At 38.8% G+C, this 25,687-nt stretch overlaps 1 protein-coding gene across 14 annotated transcripts in view; it reads right to left on the bottom strand.

Annotated features, from left to right (window-relative positions):
• Positions 1 to 25,687, bottom strand: part of Spats2 (spermatogenesis associated serine rich 2) — a 94,291-nt gene that overhangs the window by 52,490 nt on the left and 16,114 nt on the right. For 3 of the 14 annotated variants that reach the window (XM_087200124.1, XM_087200120.1, XM_087200122.1), the window contains exon 2: positions 5,644 to 5,906. The exons of 1 other annotated variant lie outside the window; for it this stretch is intronic. In XM_087200124.1, coding sequence (XP_087056250.1) covers positions 5,644 to 5,668 — 25 coding nt within the window. In that variant the 5' untranslated portion in view covers positions 5,669 to 5,906. Of the gene's footprint in view, positions 1 to 4,952; positions 5,008 to 5,643; positions 5,907 to 6,758; positions 9,781 to 9,838; positions 14,419 to 25,687 lie in introns of those variants that run through there. 10 more of the 14 variants (XM_087200132.1, XM_087200131.1, XM_087200125.1 and 7 more) reach the window with 9 other exon arrangements.

Raw genomic sequence — 25,687 nt, 5'->3', positions numbered from 1 at the left:
TTGAGGACAACATCTTGGAAGCAGAGTGTTAAACTAGTCAAACTTTCAGATAACTGCAGCTTGGCCAACATCTTGCTTACAAGAAGAAGATCCCAGGAAGGCCAGGGATTTAGCTTAGCGGCACTGCACCTGCCTGGCAAGCACAAGGTCCTGAGTTCGATCCCCAGTACCAAAAAGAACAAAAAGAAGCTCTCAGGAGCTGGGCATGGTGGCACACAACTGCAATAATCCCAGCACTCAGGAGGCTGGGCCACAAGGATCACTACAAGTTTGAGGCCAGCCTGGCCTACATAGTGAGTTCAAGGAGAGCCTAAACTACATAGCTAAGCTACTCCTAAATTCTTGCCCACAGATATTGTGAGATGAGAAATGTTTGTAGTTTTAGTCACAAAGTGGGGGGGTGATACGTAATTCTTTTTCTGGTTGTACCTCCTTCTGGACTAAAGTTTTCAGGAGGACATGTCCCACACTGCCACTTCTTCAATGCTTAACATAGTACTTGGCATGTACTATACAATCAAAAATTGTGTAGCTAGAAATAAGTAGGAAGACAGATCTTTTTCAAATGAGAAGGGGGTCAAGAGATGGATGGAAGAGGGAAGGAGAAAAGGTAAGGGGAAAAAAAGGAAATTAAGATGTATTACGTGCATGTATGGACTTCCCACAAGGAATGTAAACATTATGTACTAATAAAAATAAATAAACCTTCAAAACAAAACAAAACAAAGATACTCAGAGCCAGATGTAGTGATACATGCCTAAAATCCTAGTACTGTAGGAGGCTCAGGCAGGAGGATCTCAAGTTCAAGGGCAGCAACTGAGTGGAGCTCAGTACAAAATCCCTGGGTTTAATCCCAGGTACTACAAAAAAGAAAATAAACAAAAACCACTGTGCTCAGTGATTTCCAGTCTTTCTTCTTTTCTTTTTTTGGTACTGGTAATTGAACTCAGGATTTTGCACTTGCCAGGCAGCCACAGCACTAATAAGCTACATGCCCAGCATTCTTTCTAATTTATACATTTAAAGGTAAAATTTCCCTGTAAGCATGGTTTTAATTATATTCTATAAGTTTTTAACTATACTTGATTATTCTGCTTATTTTCTAATTTTCATTTTTTTCTAATTTTCACTTTTGTTTTAATCCAACAGTTATTTAGAAGAAAGTACATGTGTGTGTGTCTGTGTGTATTTTTTCTTTTTCTCCAGTGTCAGCTACAGTGGAAAATTCAATAGAGAAACTTGAAGCTTTGCTAGTATGAACTTGGGGACTTGATTAGGTGCATGATAAAACAAGAAATCCTGAAAAAACAACAACAACAACAAAAAAGAAATCCTGGAAATGAGAGTGCCACAGAAAGGACACAGAGGCAATCCCTAAAAACTAGACTAAAAACAAAACTATATTTTAAACAATGCAGAAATATTAGTGACTATACAAATGAAGGATAAAGACTCCTCAGTTTTAAATCCAGACAAATGGGCAGTTAATATATTACCTAAATTATCCACAGAAAGACAGGGAGGGTGGGACTCATATATACAAAAACATTCAAATACCATAGAAACTAATTCTGAGGGCCCAGTTGGTAGATTTAATAAGGGCATCAAACAACTTATATAACTATGTTCAAAGAATTAAAGGAAACTTTTTTTTAAGGAGTAAAGATTTGTTTTCACTCACAGTTTCAGAGGTAAGCAGGCTCTGGTGCTTTTAGGCTTGGGAGAAGGCAGAAACACTATGGCAGAAGGGTGTTGGGAGAACGTTGCTCACTCAAGGCAGCCAGGAAGCACAGAGGGGGAAAGAGTGGACAGGACCAGGGACAAAAGATACCTTCAAGGTCCCCAGGGACCTAGTTCCTCCAACTGAACCACACCTTTTGTTTCCATGACCTCCCAACAGCTGTCATGATCTCACCAATGCATGAGCCCAATGATGAAATCAGATGTCATGATGTAATCACCTACTGAAAGACCCTGCCTCTGAGCATGTAAGAATTTGGGAGGAAAAAAAGTAAACTATTTCAAACAATTAAAAGAAATTAGTTTAAAAAAAAATATGGTCCTGACTCAACAAATATACAATCATTCTCCACCAAAGAGAATTTGCTTAACAGTCCAACAGTGGCAACAGTGGGCAGCTCTCTAGAGCCTGGGTGGTCTAATCGTTCATATAACTTATTAATTAATTACGTAAAAATATTTCTGTAGTAATCCCAATAGAGAAATTACTAAAAAAACAAAACAACACAAAATAAATTATAATTGAAGATACAATCTCCCACAAATGAATAATTTACTAGATAGACTTAACAGCAAATCTGAAATGCTGACAGAAGAATCAGTGAACTTAAAAAAAGATCAAAAAAGAAAAATTAATAGAGCCTTCAGCCACTTGTAGGATTTCAAAAAAGTGAAGAAATGAAAAGAGCTAGAAAAACTTTTTTGAAGAAATAAAGGCCAAAGTTTGATGAAATTCATAAGAGAACCATACCAAGATGGATCATAGTCAACTGCTAAAGACAGATACAAAGACAAAATACTGACCAGAGAAAAATGACTCATTATAAGCAGGGAAACAATAATATGACATATTCAGTGGAATGGCATACTCTATCTGCTAAAAGAAAAATTTGTCAATGAAAAGTTCTATATCCAGCAAAGCTATCCTTTAAAAATGAAGATGAGGGCCGGGGATTTAGCTCAGTGGTTCCACCTTCTGCCTCGCAAGCGCAAGGTCCCGAGTTCGATCTCCAGTACCAAAAAAAATGAAGATGAAATGAACACATTTCAGTAAACAAAAGCTGAAAGAATGCACTGCTGTCAGCCTTTCCCATGAGATGGAAATTCTTTAAGCCAAAAACAAATTAAAAAAAGAAAGAAAGAAAACAAATAAAACCAGACCACAACTCAAATTCAGAGGAAGGAATCAAGAGCACCCAAAATGGTAAATATTTGAGTAAATATAAAAAGACTCCTTTTTTCTCCTAATTTCTTGCAAAGCATACATTGTTTAAAGGAATAGGTATGACACTATTTTTGAGTTTATAACGTAATTTTGTTTGTTTGTGGAGACAAGGTCTTGCTATATATTCCATGCTGGCCTTGAACTCACAGCGATCCTCCTGCCTCACCCTCCCAAATGCTGGAATTACAGGCATGAACCACTGTGCCTGGCACTTAGATTTAATATATATAAAAAATAACAGTACAAGAGGGGGAAGAAACTAGGATATACTGGAACAAAATTGCTATGTTTTACCAGAATTAAGTCAGTATTGGCTTGAACTAGACTGTGATAACTGGACTGTGACTGGGAGGCTGAGGCAGAAGGGTCCAATGTTTAGGCAATTTAGCCACCTGGTGAGACCCTGTTTCAAAAATTTTTAAAAAGGGGATAGAGATGTACCTTGGCTCAACAGCTCTGGGTTTAATGTCCATCACTGGGAACTGGGAATGGGGATGAAGGGGTTGTAAGTAAATGTACTTATATTTACAGTAATAACCCCAAATGAAACAATCCAAATGAATAGCAACTGATGAGTAGATAAACAAAATATGATTATGATCATAATACTTAGTAGTAAAAAGAAGCAAACTACTGTTATATCCGGTAATATGGAGAAATTTCAAAAAAATTATACTGAAAGAATACACACATAAAAACTGTATTAAGCTGAGTATATGATATTTCTAAAAAAGACAAAAATAGATTAAAAAGATCAATGTTTGCCTGGGTCTATAGTAGGGAACAAGAATCAGTCACAAACTGAAAGAATTTGGGATAACGAGGGAAGTATTTTATTAATTTTTTAGGAAATTATTTTAAAATAGGATTGTGGTACCACAGGTGGTGACGCAGGCTGGTAATCCCAGCACTTGGGAGGCTGAGGCAGGAGGATCACCATGAGTTTAAGGCCAGCATGGTCTCTACATACTGAGAGCCTATCTCAAAACACCAACTGTGATGATGGTTACAGAACTGTAAAAATTTACTAAGAATAACTATATATCTATAATGAGCAAATTTTACAATATTTTAAAAAATTTTTACAATATTTAAATTATAACTCAAAATTACTCTAAAAAGGGAGTAGATACTGAAGTAATGTCAAATGACTATAAAAATCTGTAAACGCTTTCTATTCCCATATATTCTTCCATTTCACAGACACCTGGTCTATGGAACACATTCTGAAAAGCAATACTCTGATCTGATTTCTGCTATGTGTTGGGTAAGAGGCTATCAGCAATAAATAGTTAAAATTGACTTCCTTTACGCCATTCAAGTTTAACTCCAGTAAATATTTCATTAAGGACTTTACAGATACTACTGACAAAAAGAATGGAAACATGATCTGTGGCTAAATAAAAACATAAGTTCGGGGCCGGGGATTTAGCTCAGTGGTTCCACCATCTGCCTTGTAAGCGCAAGGTTCAAAGTTTGATCCCCCGTACCAAAAAAAAAAAAAAAAAAAAATCCTTACGGAATGGCTATAAATGAGATACTAACAGAACAAAAATCAGCATATTGCTCTTTCCCCCCCAGTACTGAGGACTGAACCCAGCATCTTCACACTGAGTTACATTACAGTTCTTATTTTATTTTACTTAAAGGAAATTTTAATTTAGCTTATGCCTTTATATCTTTATTTTGAGACATCACACCTGGCACAGAGAAGTTTTGAACTGCCAAGTCCAAACTGAAAGTATTTCCTTCATATTAAAATGCAAGACCTTGCCGGGGATTTAGTTTAGTGGCGCCATGTCTGCCTTGCAAGCACAAGGTCCAAAGGTCTTGAGTTTGATCCCCAGTACCACAAAAAAATAAATAAATAAAAGTAAGATCTGGACTGAACATGTTTATTTTGAATTATATGGGTACTGACTTCAACTGAACGAGATAACAAAGTCAGGATAACTAGTCATTCTTTAATTAATATATTCTACTTACATGAAATAGTTCCAGTGCTACTGTTAAATCTCTCAAATTTTTGCAGCTAGGAAACCTGAAAAAGAGATTTTACACAGCCCTGTTGTCCTTCCCCTCATTATAACTACTCTTGATATTTCCTGACTCCTTGTACTTCATATCATACTTAAGTTAGAGTAACAATCCAGGAAGGAAAGCTAAAGAAGGAAACAAAAACTGAAAGCATTCAATCTTACTTCATTTCCCTTTTTTAGAATACAGAACATCCTGAAGAAAATCATCTTCTATCCCCTAACACATGTTCCCTAACACATGTTGTCTCCAAATATGCAGCATCAGGTTGCATTTGGCTTTCCTGTAAGTTATTACAATTCAATAAATTTATAATAATAGAAAAGCAAGCCGGATGTGGTAGTGCATGCCTGTAATCCCAGCACTCGGGTGGCTGAGGCAGGAGGACTGCTGTGAGTTCAAGGTCAGCCTGAACTACATAGTGAGACCCTGTCTCTCCCTGTCTCTCCCTGAGACAGACACACACACACACGAATACTAATAAATGTATAGACAGAAAGGAGATGTTTGCCACTTTTTTGGGGGGGGGCGCGCAAATCTGAGGTCTTGTACATGCTAGGCAAGTATTCTACCACAAATTATATCCTCAGCCCACTACAACTATTCTTTTAACAATTTATGCCCACATATATAATCTTACCCTTCTGGCTTTGTTTCCTAGACATTGCAGTTTCTTTTACCTAACAAAAAATATGGAAGAAAAGTATCTTTTTGTCTTTTCTGGGTTCTGAAAGTATATCTGATTTAAAAGTTGGCAACAGAAATTTGTAGCTGAAAGCAGTAAATGTGAAATCCTGACGGTTCAAAATTCTGCTTGCTAGCTGTTAATCTCTGCTCCTTTGCTTTTATCAACTTCTTGTCAGGATGTATCACTGCAGTCATGTCTCTTTTTCCTGGGAGATTCTGGAGGGAAAAACACAAATACACACATTCACTTTTACAATTACTACAACTATCTGTGTGAAATATCTAGGTAACATACATGTTTTACTTTGAATTTCTCTATGTAAAACTAGTTTTAAAAAACACTGTAGGAAGAATATAGCTACTAAAAACATTCTTTTATTTTGTTTTTGAGACAGGATATTGCTATATAGTTCAGGCTGGCCTTGAACTCACTATGTTGCACAGGCTGGCCTCCAACTCACAGTGATCTCCCTGCCTCAGCCTTCCAAGTACTGGGATTATAGGCGTGTGCCACCACTATTGGCTCAAAGCAGCTTTTCCAAATTGTAAAGATACAAACCTGTTTTTGTTTTGTTTTGTTTGTTTTTAAGTATTGAACCCAGGGTTTTATACATGCTAGGCAAGAGCTCTCTACTATTAAGCTACATTCCCAGTGCCCCACCCTTTTTTAAAAATGGGGACTTCCTGTCTCCCAGGCTGGCCTTGAATTTGCAACCAGCCTGGCTTACCATCTCAAGTAGCTGGGATTACAAGTGGGTACTCCCATTCTTGGCCTATTTTTCTCTGTATCACTAAACATTTTAAAGGTATATGCCCAGGAATTCTGGGTAAAGAAAGTCTGATAAGGATCATAAAGCTCACAAGCTAGAAAATAATTAATAAATATTTAAATATTAAAGCAGACTGTAAAATTAAAGAAAAACTGGAAAACATTAACTAATAAGAAGTCAGAAATAGGGGGCCGGGGATTTAGCTCAGTGGTTCTGGCGCTTGCCTTGCAAGCACAAGGTCCAGAGTTGGATCCCCAGTATCAAAAAAGAAAAAAAAGAAATAGGGCCGGGGATTTACCTCAGTGGTTCAGCCACCTGCCTCGCAAGTGCAAGGACCCAAGTTCGATCCCCGGTACCAAAAAAAAAAAAATTCTTCCAAAGCTGTTTTGGGCTGGGGATTTAGCTCAGTGGTTCCGCCACCTGCCTCACAGGAGCAAGGTCCCAAGTTCGATCCCTGGTCCAAAAATAGATAAAAATGGGATTTTTTTTTTTTTTAAAGAAATAGCAAGAAATCGATAAACACAGATGAAAATAGAACGAATACAATGAAGAAAAGCCTTCAGAAGAAAAAAAGAGATTAAAACAATTACAATACTGGAATACAAAAAATGAAAAAATCACTCAAATTAATATTGAGACTCAAATAATAAGGCTAAATAAAAGGAAGACAAAAAGCATTCACAAATATGTATATAGGAAAATTCCCTTGAAATAAGAAAAGATCTCAGTCTGTTCACTCCCTACTACCTCTAACCTATTAAAAAAACAATTTGTTCTACCTTTAAAATACACCCAGACGTGTGTTGGGAGCAATGCTACATAATTCTACGGAAAAATCATTTGGTTAGCCTAGTTCTCTTGCCTACAGCCCAGCTACAGAATAACTCCAGTTTGGCCTCTGGTCACAACTGAGACTTCAGTGATCCAGTAATGCTGTGATTCTCCAGGACAAGAAACATCCTGGGAGAACAAACATCTGCTCAGTTCCTCATTGTTCTTGGACTGATTAACATCTTGTTTGCCGGAGATGTACTGAACTCTCTGCAAGCCTTCCGTTACACCTTGTTTATCCCAATGTGAACTGTTGAACTCTCTGCAAGTCATTTGTTACATTTGTTTCTCCTGATGTACTGAATAAACGGTGTGGTAAGCTGGGGGCTTTGTCTTTGCTGCCCAGAGCAGCACTGATCAGACCCAAAGCTCAGCTTCTTCTCGGTCTCATTTTTCTACCTTTCCTGTAATTCGCCGTGTGCTGCCGTGGCTCGCAGGAGACCAGGACTCACTGCAGAGGTTCTGGTAACGTCCCCTTCCCCTGTCCCCTACAGACGTGGGCCACTTCACCTCCACTGCTACCACTCTGTTTAAATCACAAACATCTTGCACACATAATCAGAATGGTAAGAGCCTATAACTGGCATCCTGAGTCTTCTACCTGACACCTGTAGCTTCTATTTCACTATTGCAGCTATTTAAAATTGTAAGACAGGGGCAGGGGATTTAGCTCAGTTGTTCCGCCACCTGCCTTGCAAGCGCAAAGTCCCAAGTTCGATCCCTGGTACCAAAAAATAAAAGAAATAATAAAATTGTAAGACAGATTATCTCTGACACTACTGGTTCAGGCCCATTTCACTAAAAAGAAAAGCGAAAAAGTCCTTAGAGCAGCCCTCATGGTCCTATCTATTCAGGTGCCCTGCCCCTATTTCGGACAGCTCGGATTGCATGTCCTACTACCTTTCTCTGAGTTCACGTATTCTACTGGAGACATGCCAGCCTCTTTATTATCCCTTTTATACTCTAGATATGTATGAAACATCCTTAAGGTGCTCCCTCTCCCAAGAATGTTCTTCCTGTAGATAGCGACATGGAAAACTTCCTCATCTCCTTCAGATTTTTTTCAAATGTTACCATCTCTGTTGTTATTCACTAGAATCTATTGAACTTGGGGTTAGAATAGTGGGTGTATGTGGCATTATTACCTGGGGCTGTTCCCTTTAAACACTCTCAGGTTAGTGGGAAAGGTAGTTCCACTGAGGTGGGGAAAGCCATGAAAACCAGCAGCTTCCACCACAGAGGGAGCTCATTTGGCATGAAGCAAAGCACAGAAAACCCCCACATTCATCGCAGTGTCAGTAAGAGCTTATATTTTTGGCAACAAGCAAGACCAAGGATCCATCAGCCTGAGGTTGCTGTCATAGTGCAAGCAATGAACCAGGAAATGAGACAGAAATCTAAAGGGCAAATCTGGAAATGAAACTCTGAGGAACCTCGCTAAGTGTTCCACACATCAGGATGGAGATACTGCAGAAAGTCAGACATCTCTGGCTGACCACAAGCTTGCATACAAGAAAAGATATGAGGGCCCAATGGTGAAAAAGTTAGGGTTAGTGCACTATGGCCAGGTCAAACCCAGCCCTGATTTTTGTTTTATTCTAACAAAGATAGGCTCACTGGTTTATGTGTTGTATAGTTTATGGCTGTTTTTGCACTAGGACAGTAAAAATGAGCAGGTGCAACTCAGACCACATGGACCAAAAACCCTAAAATATTTTCTATATGGCCCTTTCCAGAAAAAGTCCATCAAACCCTATGATATGCTATAAGAAATCATCAATAAATTTAAAATGATTAAAATCATACAAGTAGGTTCTCCAGTAACAACAGAATTTTTAAAAACTCCAAAGCAGAGAAGAAGTATGACAAATCTCCAAGTACTTATCTCAAAATTAAATCACATACTTTAAAATAACCGACAGATCAAAGAAAAAGATCACAGGGCTGGGGATTTAGCTCAGTGGTTCCACTGCCTGCCTCAAAAGTGCAAGGTCCCAAGTTTGATCCCCAGTACCAAAAAAAAAAATCACAAAGTAAATTAGAAAATAGTTTTGAACTGAATGAAATTAAATGCAAAACATCAAAATGTATGAGATATAACTAAAACGGTGTTTTAAACACTTATAGCAGAAAAGAAGAAAAATATTAAATCTATAGTCTGAACTAATTTAAGAAGTTGGACATGGTGGAACACACCTGTAATCCTAGCTACTCAGGAGGTTAAGGTAGGAGTATCACATGCTCCAGATCACCCTGGACAAATTAGATCCTGTCTCAAAACAAAAAGGACTGTAGCTGTAGCTAAGTTGTAGAGTACTTCCCTAGTATCTGTCAAGGCCCTGGGTTCAATCCCCTGTACAAAAAAAAAAAAAAAAAAAGAAATCCTTTCACACAAAGACAAGCACAAGGTCAGATAGCATCCATTAATTGTTTTTTTCTTTGGTACTGGGGATCAAACTCGGGTCCTCCCCGGCCCCATCCATCCAATATTTAAAGAAGATATAATATTAATTTTCCTAAAACTTGCAGAAAACAGAAGAACAATACCTGATTAATTCCATGAGGACTGTATAGTAGGCAGAATTCCAAAGCTATCTCTTCAAGGTTCCTGTCCCCTAGTTATTCATTCAAACATAATCTAAGTACTGCTGTGCAAGGACTTAGCAAATGTAATTAAGGTCACATTCCTTAACGAGATTAGCCTGGGGTATCCAGGTGGGCCCAATCTAATCACATGAACACTACACTACAAAGGGAGAAATTTCTCTGGCTGGAGTTAAGAATCATGTATCAGAAATATGGAAGAGAAAGTCAGGGAAATTTGAAACTGGAAAGAAATCTAACCTGCTATTGGCTTTCAAGGAGCCACAAGGCCAGGGAATGCAGACAGCCTTAGAAGCTGCAAATAACCCCAGGCTAGTAGCCAGTAAAGAAATAGAAACCTCAAGTCCTACAACTGCACGGAAGTGAATTCAGCCAACACCTTGACTAAGCCTGAAAGTGAGTTCTCCTTTAGAGCCTCCTAAAAGGAACAAAATGCTGCCAACAACTTGATTTCAGCCTTGTGAGATTAATCGGAGAAAGAACCAGCTGAACCAAATATCAAATCTGATCCACCAAAACTGAATAAACAGTGTAGTTTCAGTAAATGGTGTAGTTTTAGTAAATGGCGTTGCTCTTAAGTCATTAAGTTTGTAATAATGTTATAGCAGCAACAGAAAATTAATACAGCCCAATTACCCTGATACTGAAAACAAAGGCATCACAAGAAAATAGTCCTCATAAAAATATAAATGTAAAATTCACTAATAAAATAATAGCAAATCAAATTCAGTGACACATTCTGACACAGTGTAACTTATCCCAGAAATCCAAGCTTGGTCTAACTTCCAAAAAACACTTAATGTAATATACCATATCCATAAAATAAATGACAAAAGCCACAGGCTCAGCTCAGTGAAAACATATTAAAACCATTTCACTAAGCCCCTATATCCATTCATGGTAACAATTCTCAAACTAACAATGGAAATGGTCTTACATTTATAAAGTCCACAACCTATGACAAACCTACAACAGATACCATATTTAATAATGAAAAACTAAATATTCCCCCCCTTGTATCAGGAAAAAAAATAAGGTCAACCTTCACCGCTTGTTTTCAACAATGTACTGAAGGGTCTTGCCAGAGCAATAAGGAAAAAGATAAGTCATGGAGATTGAAAAGGAAGAAAATGTCCTTATTCAAAGATGTCAGGACCCATGTATAGCAACTGCTAGGAAATCCAAAGACAGACAGACAGACAGACAGACAGACACACACACACACACACACACACACACCTGTTAGGATGAATAAACTAGCAAGGTTAAAGAATAAAACTAGTACACAAAAATCCATAATCAATTGTATTACCATATACTAGCAATAAGCAATACAAAAATAAAATCAGCAAAAAGCATTCACAATACTTAGGAAGAGACCAGGCATGGTAGTACATGCCTGTAATCCCAACTCTCAGGAGGCAGAGACAAGAGGACTGCCAGGAGTGAGGCCAGCCTACAAAAGTGAGACTGTCTCAAAAAAAACAAAACAAAAAAACCTCTGAAGAATAAATAACAGACATACAAGACTCATACACTAAAAATTACAAAACACTGATGAAAAAAACTAAAGATCTCAATAAACTGAGACACATTCCATGTCCATGAATTGGAATACTCCTGTTCTTTCCAATCTAATCTATAAATTCATGCACACTCTACTAAAATTCCAACAAGCATTTTTGTAGAAACTGCCAAACTATCCTAAAATTCACATGGAAATGCAAGAAACTAGAACAGTGCAAACAATTTTACACTACATCAACAATTACTATAAAGCCATAGTCATGTAGTCAGTGAGGTATATACTAAGGCACAAGGACAAGCATTTAGATCAATGACAGTCCAGCAAGATGTGTGCCTACAGTCCCAGCTACTGAGATGGGTAGCATGCCCAGTAAAATGATCAATTTTGTGTTGTATATTCTAACACAATTTAAAAATGTCAGCAGGACGTGATGGCCAACAACTGTAATCTCAGGACCCAGAAGGCTGAGGCAGGAGGATTGCCACAAGTTCCAGGCCAGCCATGGCTACATAGTGAGTTCAAGGCCAGACTGACCTATATAGTGAGACCCTGTTCTCTAAAAAAGTCTTAATTCACTTAAAATTAATCTAAGACCTAAAATGTAACAGCTAAATTGGGCAAAGTGGCACATGCCCGTAATCCCACCACTTGGGAGGCAGAGGCAGGAGGATCACCACAAGTTTGAGGCCAGCCTGGGCTGTATAGTGAGTTCAGGCTCACCCTGAACTACAAAGGGAGATCCTGCCTCAAAAAACAACAAAAAAAGTAATAGCTAACACCATGTACAACTCTTAGAACGAACGCAATGGCATAAATCTTTGTAATCATGATTAAAGATTGGATGGCACTTGGCAGCAGCACCATGTTTTTCTTTAATCACACCTCATAAAGACACAAAAGAGAACTTCCAGAACTGCTTCAGAAAGTGCCAAGACCAGTGAGTGTGTTCAAAGCTAAGGAAAGTGTTCTGAGTGAGATTAATGGCAGTACATCTTTTACTGTTATCAATTTTTTATTTAAACACATATTTTTATCACCTCTTATATAATGCCAAAAATGCAGGCAAAATTTTGATAGATTTCATCAAAATTAAAAACTTTTATACTTCAAAGGGAAGCATCAAGAAAGTAAAAATAATCAACAGAATCCCAGCTACTTGGGAGACTGAGACAGGAGGATGGCAAGTTCAAGGCTAGGCTAGGCAACTTAGCAAGACCCTGACCCAAACAAAATAAAAAGGTCTGGGGATGTAGCTCAGTGGTACAGTGCTTGTCTAGCATGAGTTAGCTCCCCAGTAATGAAAAAAAAAAAATCAACAAAATAGAGAGAAATGAATCAGATCAGGGACGTAACTAGAATATACAAAATATCTTTAGAATTTCAGTGATAGACAATCCAGTTTTTAAATGGGCAATGCCATCATCAGATATTTTTAGCCAGGCGTGCTGGCCCATGCCTATAATCCCAGCTGAGGCAAAAGGATTGCCATGAGTTCAAGGCCAGCCTGAGGTACATAGAGAGACCCTAGTGAAAACCAATATATATATATATTGGTTTTATATATATATAACTTCTGGAAAGAAGATGTGCAAATGGCCAATATACATATGATATATGTGTAACATTCTAGTCATTTGGGAAACACCCAAACAAAAATAAGATACCACTTCAAGTCATCTAAGATGGCTATAACTTTTTAAATATTTTTTTAAAAAGACTAAAAAGCCAGTGGTGGCACACAACTGTAATCCCAGCACTCGTGAAGCTGAGACAGAAGGATCACCAAGAGTTCAAGGCCAGCCTGAGCTACATAGTAGTGCAAGACCAACCTGAACTATACAGCAAGACTCTGTCTCAAAAAAAACATTATAATGTTAGAATATGAAGAAATTAGAAGACTCGTATATTGCTGGTGGGAATGTAAAATGGTACAATCACTGTGGAAAACTTTGACAATTCCTCAAAAATCCAGACACAAAATTGCAAAATGACCCAGCAATTCTACTCCTAGGTATACAGTATATCCAAAAGAACTGAAAACAGAAAGCCAGATACGTGTGCACGAATGTTCACAGCAACATTATTCAGGTGGAAACAACAAAAGTCTATCAACAGATGAATAATTAAAATGTGACACAGATGCATACACAAGAATAGTCAACCATGAGTGGAATAAAGTTCTGATGCATGCTACATCATGGATGCACCCCAAATATATACTAAGTGAAATAAGTCAAGTACAAGAAGACAAATACTGTATTTCATTTATGTGAAATATGCAGTAGTGGTGAATCTATGGCATGCGTGCCACAGCTGGCTGTTATCACTGAAAGCTCTAAAAGGTTTGCTATCACTGATCTATGGGATGTAAAAAGAATTAAGATGTATTATGTACATGTACCAACTCTCCATGATGAATATAATTATTATGTACTGCAAGTATATATTAATAAAAATTTTTAAATACCTAGAATAGTCAAATTCACTGAGACAGAAAGTAGATTAGAAATTACTGGGTCACAGGGGAAGGCAGAATGGGTAGACCTGGTTTCTGTCTGAAGATATTAAAAGGTTTTGCAAGTAGATAGTGATGCTGGCTATACAACACTGTTAATGTAATTACTGCCACTGGATTTACTACACACTTAAAAAATTTGTTTTAAACCAGGCATGGTGGTGCATGCCTGTAATCCCAGCACTCAGAAGGCTGAGCCTTGAGGACTGCTGTGGGAGGACAGCCTGGGCTACAAAGTAAGTTCAAGGCCAGTCTGAACTACATAGTGAGACCCTGTCTCAAAAAAGAATTTGTTCTCACAAGCGCAAGGACCCAAGTTTGATCCCCGGTACCAGTACCAAAAAAAAAAAAATTTGTTTTGTTTTGTTGGTGGTACTGGGATTGAAGTGAAGACCTTGATAAAGCTAGGCAGGCACTCTACCACTAAGCTAAACTCCCAGCCCCAAAAGGACAAATTTTATCTTATAAATATTTTATTATAGTCACAAAAGAAGGAAAAGAGTAACACTACAAAATAAAAGTATGAAGTCTGAAAAAAAGGTGAATGGATTTGGAAAGAAGGTATTGATAAGAAGATTGAGTAGAGTTGTGAAAGTAAGTCAGATTGTTATAAATGAAGAAGTAAAGAATAAGTACACTGTTGTTTCAAAAAGTTTACATTAGGGTCCACTGCCTGCCTTGCAAGCGCAAGGTCCCCAGTTCGATCCCCAGTACAAAAAAAAAAAAAAAAGGTAGTGAAAGATTGAAGATAAGAAAGAGATATTTGATAAATTATGGTACTTGAGAAAGCAATCTGATAAATAGCAGATTTTTAAAAACATGAAATGATTAACTTATGAAAGAAGTGCTATAACTTAAAAATAAGTACTAATCTAAGCAAAAGTTGAGGAGGGTTTGAGCCAGGAAAAGTAGCAATAAAAATTTAACAGAAAAGATATACGCCATATTACAACTATACTACCTTTTTACTGCAGCAAAATATCTGAGAAAAACAACTTAATGGAGGAAAGACTTATACAGGGAGGCAGAAACAACACAGTGGAGGGGAATAGTGTTGGAAAGCTGCTCACCTCATGGCAGCCAGAAAAGAGAGGAACACAAGGAGGGGGAAGGGTCAGCCAGTAAGAAGAAAGGTCTGGAAACAAGATTTCGTCCCTAAGACATAGTCCCTAACATACAGTCTAGCCTACATCGGTCCACTCCCTTCAACTAGTCCCCACCTCCTAAGTTCCAATCACCTCCCAATACTATCAAATTATGACTCTATCAACAGATTAATCCACTGACAACATTAGAGCCCTTATGACTCAATCATCATTTTCCAAAAGTCCCACTTCTGATATTGATGCACTGAGGACCAAGCATGCAACACATGAGCCTTTTGGGGGACATTTTAGATTCAAATTGTTAGGCAAGTAGTTAGACACTACCAGGCCTGAGAGAAAAAGAAGATTCAAATTAGCGGATTTGACTGAGCAGTCATAGTTAAATGAATAAAGACACTTATAATCATTTGTTAGGTCTCAGGCCCCAAAACAGCCCAATGGAACACAATGATATTTTAAGGTTAGATACTGTGCACATTCTTTTCAGTTTGAGGTGTCTATTTCCAAATAGGACATACAGCAGTCAGGCCTAAAAGGCCTAGGCTCAATGGTATTAGACAGGGGAACATTCTTTCAAGATCCTCCGAGCTTGGTCTGAGACCTGATTTGGATGAAAACTTTTTATTTATAAATTTCTTTTGTAATGTTTTACACGATCAAGGCCCTTGAGGGAACACTGACCATCTGAAAAGAACACAGAAGACACGTTGCAATTCCAAAGTCGCCTCTAAGAAAAGTGCTAATAAGCATCATAATCACCATACTGCAGTTCCCTGAACCCCAGGAGTAACTCTTGGGTATATAGAAGATAGCCAAACTCCATCTTGGTGGAGATGCCTACATGGCACTGCCTATCTTCTTGCTTCAAGGCTGAAATCTCAACATCTGCTTTATAAGAAACTCTGCTTGGGCCAGGGATTTAGCTCAGTGGTTCCGCCTCCTGCCTTGCAAGCACAAGGTCCCGAGTTCGATCCAGCTGCCTATGTTTCTGGACTGAATTCTTTCATTGAAGACACAAAGAACCAAGGACCAAGAGCTGCTTCTACACAGAGTTAGGACACAACTTCCCTGTGACACAAACACTAACAGTATTGAACTAGAATTAGAAAACCAAAATATTATTTATTACATACCTTAAATAATTTAATATCTATAAATGTACTTAGAATAGAATAGTACTTGGTACACGGTAATACTAAGCTTTTTTGCGGCGGGGGGGGGGGGGCGTCTTTTTTTTTTTGTACCGGGGATCAAACTTGGGACCTTGCACTTTCGAGGCAGGCGGCGAAACCACCGAGCTAAATCCCCAGCCCTCTCCAGGCCTTTTTGGTTTCTTTTTTTTTTTTTTTTTTGGTACCAGGGATTGAACTCGGGTCTTTGCGCTTGCGCAGCAGGCGGCAAAACCACTGAGCTAAATCCCCGGCCCCCTTTTTGGTTTCTTGAGATAGGGTCTTGCTATGTAGTTCAGGCTGGCCTTGAATTCACTATGTAGCCCAGGCTGGCCTCAAATTTATGGCAATCCTCCTGCCTCTGGTATGCTGGTATTACAAGTGTGCACAATGATGCATTTATTAAATACATTTTTAAAAATAAAACTGTGTCAGGCATGGTGGTTCACAAGTGTAAACTCAGCTACTCAGGAGGCTGGTGGAGAAAGATAGCCAAGTTTGAGGCCTGCTTGGACAATTTAATAAAGCCCTAGCTCAAAATCTAATAAAGAGGTGGTAGTGCTGGGGATGTAGCTCAATGGTACAGTGCTTGCTTAGCATGCCAGAAACTGCATTTAATCCCGGAACTGCACCCCCCTCCCCAAGAGTGAGATATTTACCACATAAGGAATTAGTGAAAAGAGCTATGTTTGCTATTTTAAATTTTTCAGTTTCTCAGAAGAAACACATGATTATCCATGTGAAGTTGTGGAGGGAAGCCAAGAAGCAGACAACTGCTTTTTTGTTACTGTTGTAAGCCTATTTTTATTTATTTATTTATTTATTTTTGAGACAGAGTCTCACTATGTAGTTCAGGCTGGCCTCAAACTCATGGAGATCCTCTGGCCTCAGCCACCTGAATGCTGGGATTCCAGGTGTGCGCCACCATACCTGGCAAGCCTGTTTGATTTTAAAAACTCATGAACATATATTTTCAGATTTTAAAATATTCTAACCTATTTTATGCAAATTAAAAACTATACATTTTTTTTTACCCTCAGACTAGCAAATAGCAAACATCCAAAATGATGAGTATACATACTGGTAACAAGGGTGTGGAAAAAAGATCATCTATAAGCAAGGATGTAATGGGGGAGGGAAATGGAGTTCCATTGTTTCTCAGGGTGCTGTGGAATTCCTGGGCTCAAATGATCCTCCTTCCTCAGCCTCTTGAATAACTAGGATTACTACAGCTGTACACTACTGCACTTACTCAGAATGTAAATTTGTACAATACCTATAGAAGACAATGGGGGGGGGATTTAGCTCAGTGGTTCCGATCCCTGTCTCACAAGCTCAAGGACCCAAGTTCAATCCCTGTACCAAAAAAAAAAAAGAGGGAAAAAAAGACAATGAGGAAAAAAACAAAAGAAGACAATGAGAAAAAAAAGGAAGACAATGAGAAAGTAGTTATCAAAATTAAAAATGTAACCTGGGAGTGGTGACACACACCTATAATCACAGCTACTTATAGGAGGCTGATACAGGAAGATGGAAAGTATCAGGCCAGTCCAGGCAATTTAGCAAGACTCTGTCTCAAAATAAAGATAGGGCCAGGTGTGGTAGTACACAACTGTAATCCCAGCACTCAGGAGGCTGAGGCAGGGGTATCACTGTGAGTTTGAGGTCAGCCTGAACTCCATACCGAGACTGTCTCAAAAAAACAAACAAACACATTATAAGAAGAAAATCAGAAGCCATATGATGTCACAACTCCTCTTTAGTGCCAAAGACACAAGACTCAACTTGCTCAGCATTAGTGAGCAACAGCAACTCTAAGTATGGGAATAAGGGGAGCTCAAACAAATCAGAACAGGAATACAATTCTGTTTCACAGCTAGCCCAAGCTGTAGAATTGTCTGTTCCCTCCTCCTCATGCAGTTGGCTGTAGCACAAACCCAACAAGTCAAATTATTCTCAACTGCGTGCTGTATACCACTCCTAGTTATCTGATTCTTTTTTCTGTTTGGTTTTTTTGTTTTGTTTTGAGACAGGGTCTCACTATGTAGCCCAGGCTGGCCTCGAACTAACAGAACTAACAGCGATCCTCAACCTCAGCCTCCCAAGTGCTGGGATCACAGGTGTGAGCCACCACCCTGGCTCCTAGATATCTGATTCTATGGAATTTGTGTTCTTCGTGGTACTTGAGCTATTTTATAACTCTGTAGGTTGTAGGAAACAAGTACCAATGCAAAGAATTCCTGTCAGTATTTGTCTCAGTTACTTTTCTCTCCTTCTTGAGACAAAATACCCAACACCCAAAGTTAAAGGAGGAAAAGTTTATTTAGCTCACAGTTTCTAGAGATTTTAGTCCATAATTTACTGGCTTCAAGGCAGGGCGGCACATGGCAGAAGGGCAACAGTTCATGGCAGCTAACACAAGGTAGCAAAACAACAAGGGGAAAAAGAGGGGGAGGGGACACCTTAACAGCATCTTTCTGCCCCTTTTATCTTATCCAGACTACCAGGATAAGTGGTAAATCAGTTGACTGCTTTAGTAATCACACACTTTAGATTCAGCTACCTCTGAAAAAGCCCTATGACTGCATGAGGCTTTGGAGGGAAATCTAGATACAAACCATAATAATATTCAGGTAAATAAATACAAGAAGGAAGAGCATGGAAGGAGTAATGATTTTCCCTGTCAAAAAGCCAATATTGAATCAATTAGAAAGTTTGAGGGCCAGGGATTTAGCTCAGTGGTTTCGCCACCTGCTGCGCAAGCGCAAGGACCTGAGTTCAATCCCCGGTACCAAAAAATAAATAAATGAATAAAAATGTACTTTGAATTTTCCTTTAACATCTTACTATTTCTCTCATTGATGAATGAAATAACATCTTTCACATGTGATCATATTTGTATGAAAATCACAATTTTGCTTACTTCTTACCCTTTAACAATGAATATCATGTAATATGAGTTAGATACCATAAAAAATGAAAATTTTAATCCAAAAGCTCAAGGGAAAGAAATACTCTTTTACACCTATCTATTTAAGGAAAACCTCTCTTGCTGTCTCAGCAACAAGGGAAAAGTAACTAAGACAAATATGGACAGGAATTCTTTGCATTGCTACTAGTTTCCTAGTAGCAAAACTTATGCCTTGTCTCTTCCCAATTCCAAAATGTAAGGACTCTAGGAAGTACATTGTTGAAGTTGGTCATTCATGAAAGAACGTATAACCTCACAATTCTTTGAAATAGTATGTCTGTTTTTTCTTTGATGTACAGTATATATAAGACACTGTCTCATGAATACCAACTTCATAATTTCAGAAATGCTTAGAATCTTTTGTCTAAACCATCAGTAAAATAGGTGGTACAGCAACAAATGTTTTTTCGGGCCGGGGATTTAGCTCAGTGGCACCACAGCAGCCTTAAAAGCCCAAAGTCCTGAGTTCAATCCCCCCACACACACACCCCACAGGGGATGTTTTTTCTAATCCAAAAGATTTTTGCCAGTTTACATCTGTAAAATCATGAAAATACATTTTCTGTTTTCAAATAGTTGTATACGTCAGATGAAAGGCCAGAATGATTAAATATCTTAAGCAAATTTAATTAAACATATATACACAGTTTAAAGAAGCCCAAACCAGAAATCTATATCTGAACTAAGCATTAAATCACCAACATACTTTAAATTCATTAACACAGAAAGGAAAGAGCAAATCAATGCTCAGACCTTTAGGGTTTCTAAGGCCCAAATTAAAACTATCTCTAATACTACTAGTCTCTATAGACTTACTGCTTCCACAAGGCAGCTTTTTTCCTTATGCAGGATCAAACTAATCCCTAGACACTCTCAGAAAGGAAGGATAAAATCAAGATGTACCAAAAATCTTTACACTCAGCATTCACTGAGATCCTTCTAACCTACCCTCAAGGCTGTAACACATGTCAGAAAAATATTGCTCTAGTAATTATTTTGCCCAAAAATGAACACAGCACTTTAGATGGAAAATAATTTGCTGTACGTGTCATTCATAAACCCATGCTACTCTAATTCTTAAAATGCATAATGCATGCAGCACATCATCCATTAAATATCCTAAAAGTTTTTACCTACCTGAACTTATTTAAGTAATACTAACACATTTAAGAGCATGAAAAGTTAACTCTTTATTCTCCCCATCTCTACACCTTTCAAACCACTGAAGAACCTTTCTGGTGGTAATCTCTGTCAGGTGGAAGGGAAGAAGAATGCAGATAAAACTGAAATAGAGGGCCAGGGATTTACCTCAGTGGCACCATGCTTGCCTTGCAAGTGCAAGGTCCTGAGTTTGATCCCCAGTACCAAATAAATAAATAAATAAAATAAATAAATTTGACCCTATTAAAAAAAAAACCAAACTGAAATACACAGAATGCTAATTCCAAAACATTCTCCAAACTGGAATTTAAATTAACAACAAGAGGTCTTCATCCATTTTTCAGTAATTCAAGAAAGGTATCTAAACCAGGCATGGTGGCACATACCTATAATCCCAGCACTCAAGAGGCTGAGGCAGGAGGATTGCTGTTCGAGGCCAGCCTAGACTACATAGTGAGTTCAAGGCCAGCCTGAACTACAAAAGGAGACCTTGTCTCAAAAAACACAAAAACAAAAGCAAATTAAGAAAAGTATCTATACTCTTCCTTTTTGAGAGTATAACTTACTGCAAAACTTTCTTATCTGGGCTATGTGCAGCAGTGACACACACCTATAGATAGCTACTTGAGGCTGAGGCAGGATGGCAAATTCTAGGCTAACCTGAGCAACTTGGTGAGACCGTGTCTCAAAACAAAATCAAAAGGGATGAGAATGTAGCTCAGCACTCTTTGAGTTCAATTCCCAGTACTGCCAACAATGACAACAACAACAACATCAAAAAGTTATTTTCTGACTCTTGTCATGGTCTTTATACCACCACAAATTAGCATGGGTTTATAAGAATTCTATCAAGGACCAGGGATGTAGCTCAGCGGCACTGTGTCTGCCTGGTAAGCACAAGGTCCTGAGTTTGATTCCTGGTACAAAAAAAAAGGAATTCTATCAAAATTTAGTCAAAGAATTTTTCATATACCAAGTGAAAAATTACTTGAGTCCTTTAAAATAAAAGTTAATAGAAAGTCAGGCATGGTGGCTCAGCTCTATGGAAAATCGCAAAGTTCGAACCCAGGTGGGCAACTTAGCAACTTACCAAGGCCGTGTCTCCAAATAAATCAAAAATGGGAAAGAGGGCTGAGGATTTAGCTCAGTGGCACTGTGCTTGCCTCGCAAGCGTAAGGTCCTGAGTTCAATTCCCGATACCAGAAAAAAAAGGGGGGTGAGGTGGGCCTGGGGATGTTGCTCAGTGCAAAGGTACCAGGTTCATCTCCCTGTATCACAAAAAACTAAAACCAAAACCAAATCAAACCAGGATTTTTCCTCTACCCCAATGTTGAATAATCAGGATATCAAGAGAAGAGGGAAATAGGGCCGGGGATTTAGCTCAGTGGTTTCGCCGACTGCTGCGCAAGTGCAAGGACCCAAGTTCGATCCCCGGTACCAAAAAAAAAAAAAAAAAACCAAGAGAAGAGGGAAATGGTTAAATACAGGCATTTCTTCTTGCTAGAGGTAGGAAGAGTAGTATGGCAGGCAGTCACTAGGACAGCAACTTCCTATTCACTAAGCTGTCATCTTTTTTCAGGTCACAGAGAATTTGGGTTGAATTTTTCATGATGCATAAATCCAGAAACAAAAGTAAAGAAGAAATAGAAAACAGAATGTCAAGAACTCAAAACATAATAGTCTCTACAAACACAAATCATAAAACACCTCTAATTTTCTGAATATTTTACCTCCACAGCCAGATCACCATACAAGGCAATCGAGCAGTTCTGGAGACCCTTCCCTAATCCCATTTAGAGTCTCCTATAAGCCACATGACCATATACTCTACAGTCCCCAAACCTGAATTGAGAAAGCTAACTAACCTGATTCAACTGCCACGTGTGAATGACAAACAGGCACACATACTCTAACCTTTGCAAAATATTACTGGAATCGAATCAAACAAATCTGTAAATGGTACAATTTTTAAGTTTCTTTTTCCTCTTTTAGATAGAAACACTATTGGGCCTACTCTCACATAAAAAGAAAAAGCCAATCCCAACCTCCCAGGTCCTGTCTCCTGAAGAAAAGGGGGTTTTGTCCCTGTAACATCTTCTTCCACAGCTCTTAACAAATTCACTCTTGAACATTAAATGAGGGGTGATCTCTTTTCTTCCTGCCCAGTGAAAAGGAAAGAAAAACCTTCTAGCTTCCAAAACTTGACAGATGTGAGGTACTTTGTGTTTTAAAACTTGTTTGCCAATTCTCTGATCCTTCTCCCACCAAAAGGTAGAATCAGGGCCAGGGATTTAGCTCAGTGGTTCCACCGCCTGCCTCGCAAGTGCAAGGTCCCGAGTTCGATCGTCGGTACCAAAAAACAAAACAAAACAAAACAAAACAAAAAGGTAGAATCTATTTTTCCAACAAAAAAAAAGGAACATTAAACATTGCAAGCTAAGTCATACAAGGTGATAAAACTTCTGCTGGATGCTCTCTCAGGTGCCTCAGTCAGGTGTGTTTTTTTGGCAATCTGGAATCCTGGATCACCAAGTAAGATAATCAGTGAGGCCGCAGAGCATTAGAGAAATGTCCAGGTGCAGCAGCTGCTTCTCAACCCCACCACCAGACACCTGAAGTCCTTTGACATGATCAATCCAGACCCAGCTATCATCTGCTCCAACTTCCTAAGAAACCCCAAGGAGGAACCCTTCCAAATGATTCTAGCTCTAGCTATCATTTGATGGAACCCTGGTGTGAAACCTAACAAAGAACCTTGCTAAGTTCAAAGAGCAGACAAATAGAAAAGGGTTTTTTAAAAAATTTTTATTTTATTAGTATATGTTTGCAATGCATGAATTTTACATTCATCTTGGCAAGTAAGTACATGCATGTAAGAGTTTGTTTCTTTTTTTTGGAAGGTCTTTAAAATTTTACATTAATAATATGGGATGATATGCCACACGGCAACAGATATTCAAAACAGATTTTGATATAAAGAGATTGCTGCCATAATAAAAAAGTTAAAATATTTCGCTTTGGGACTGGCAGCAAAAGAAAGCAAGAGCCTTGAGAGTACTAGCCAAGACCTAAGGGAACTTGAAACTGCTAGCAAAAGCCTGGAGGATCTGGACATAGTGGTTCATGTTTGTAATTCTAGCTACTTGGCTGATGCAGGATAGAGATCAGCAGTGGCAACTTAGTGAGACTCTATCTCAAAACTATGAATGAATGAAAGGAGCTGGATGAAGCTCAGTGGTGGAACACCCCTGGGGTTCAATCCCCAGCACTGCAAAAAGGAAAAAAGAGAAGGAGGGAGGGAAGGAGGGAGAGAGAGAGGCAGGCAGGCATGCACCAAGGAAGCAGAAAGACTTCTGAAAATAGATCACCAAACTACAGTCTGCAGGCAAAATTCAAACTGCTGTCCTTTTTCTTTTCTGGTACCAGGGATCGAACTTGGGTCCTTCTGCTTGCGAGGCGGGCAGTGGAACCACTGAGCTAAATCCCTGGCTCCCAGCTGTCTATTTTTGTAAGTAACATTTTATGGGACACAGCCACAACCATTAGTTCACATATTGTCTAAGTATGCCAAAAATCACACAGCCCAAAAAAGTCTTTCATATTTATTATCTGACCCTTTACAGAAAAAGATTGCTGACTCCTAGCTTAAAAAGAAAATTAAGACAGGTATGATGGCACATGCCTGTAATCCTGGCTCTATAGGAGGTTGAGGCAGGAGGATTGCCACAAGTTCAAGCCTACCTCGAGCAACTTGGTGAGACAGTTTCAAAGTAAAATAAAGGCCAGGCGATTTAGCTCAGTGGCACCACGCCTGCCTCGAAAGCACAAGGTCCTGAGTTCGATCCCCAATACCACAAAAAAAAGTAAGTCAAAGTAAAAACATAAAAAAGGGGCCAGGGATTTAGCTCAGTGGTTCTGGCACCTGCCTCGAAAGCACAAGGTCCCGAGTTCGATCTCCGGTACCAAAAAAATAAATAATTAATTAACTGAAAAGGCTAGAGATGTAGCTCAATGCAGAGAGAGAGAGAAAGAGAGAGAATGACAAAAATGTTACTAGAACCAAGGGAAAAATTTTACTGGGTAAAAGTAGAAGACAAAAAACAGAACCATGAACTGATGAACTATATAAGATTTCCAGGAAAGAATTTCAAGTGTCAAATTGGTTTCTTTTTTTTTTTTTTGGTACCAGGGATCGAACTCAGGTCCTTGTGCCTGCAGGGCAGGGGCCGGAACCACTGAGCTAAATCCCCGGCTCTCAAATTGGTTTCTTTAACTGTGTATAAGTACAGACATAGAAAGATGAGCTAAAGACGGAAAAATTTTCAAGCAAAATAGAGCAAATATAAACAAGCAAGGACTTGCTAATGCAAAAATAAAACTTTCTTATTCCCAGCCTCCCTATATAGCAAACACTTATCAAATTAAGATACACTCTCTGAGGGCTAGGGATTTAGCTCAATGGCACTGAGCCTGCGCACAAGCTCAAGGTCCTGAGTTCGATCCCCAGTACCAAAAAAAATCCCAAGATATGCTCTCTGAACCAGGCATGGTGGCACACATCTATAATTCCAACACAGGAGGATGACCATGAGTTCAAGGCTGGTGTAAACTACATAGTGAGAGTACGCCTCAAGAAAGAAACAGACAGCACAGACAGACAGACTCTCTGGACAAAGATCAAACCTAAGGCAGTGTCAGAGAAATGACCTAATGATTACTTAGACCAAAGGTCACCATACATTTTCTGCAAAGGGCTAAATATTTTGCACACATTCTTTTTTTATAACCCTTTAAGAAGGTAAAAACAGTCGGGGATTTAGTTCAGTGGTTTCACCTCCTGCTGCGCAAGCGCAAGGACCTGAGTTCAATCCCCAATACCAAAAAAAAAAAGTAAAAACAAACCTCAATGGCCATAGTCTGCCTGCCCTACTTTAGCCTACAAAGAGATTTATCAGATGCTGCTTCACAGGTCCCTTTCAAACAAACTAAAAGGCTTTCTAAACCACAAGTCTCATAGAGATTCTCAGCAGAGAAGGAACTGCACATTGTATCAGTGCATAAGTGTAGCTTCTAAAAGACTGAAAACCACTACTCCTCCATAAGACTCACAGGAGCTGGGCATGGTGGCACATATCTGTAATCCCAGCATTGGGGAGGCTGAGGCAAGAGAATCACTTTGAGTTCCAGGCCAGCCTGGGCTACATAGGCAGTACGTCTGAACCCTAGGGTAATATTACATAACTAGTAATACACACATTGGGTTTCAGAATTGCTATGGACTACTGTGTTCCTTCCATTTTTCTTTTACTTTGTTTTTTGGCAGAACTGTCTATAGCACTCAT

Source organism: Heterocephalus glaber, unplaced genomic scaffold (genome assembly GCF_053883595.1).
Source record: "Heterocephalus glaber isolate CG9 unplaced genomic scaffold, H.glaber_assembly_v1.0 deba00001733, whole genome shotgun sequence".
NCBI classification, from domain to species: Eukaryota; Metazoa; Chordata; class Mammalia; order Rodentia; family Bathyergidae; genus Heterocephalus; species Heterocephalus glaber.
This window is presented reverse-complemented; position numbering and strand designations above follow the sequence as displayed.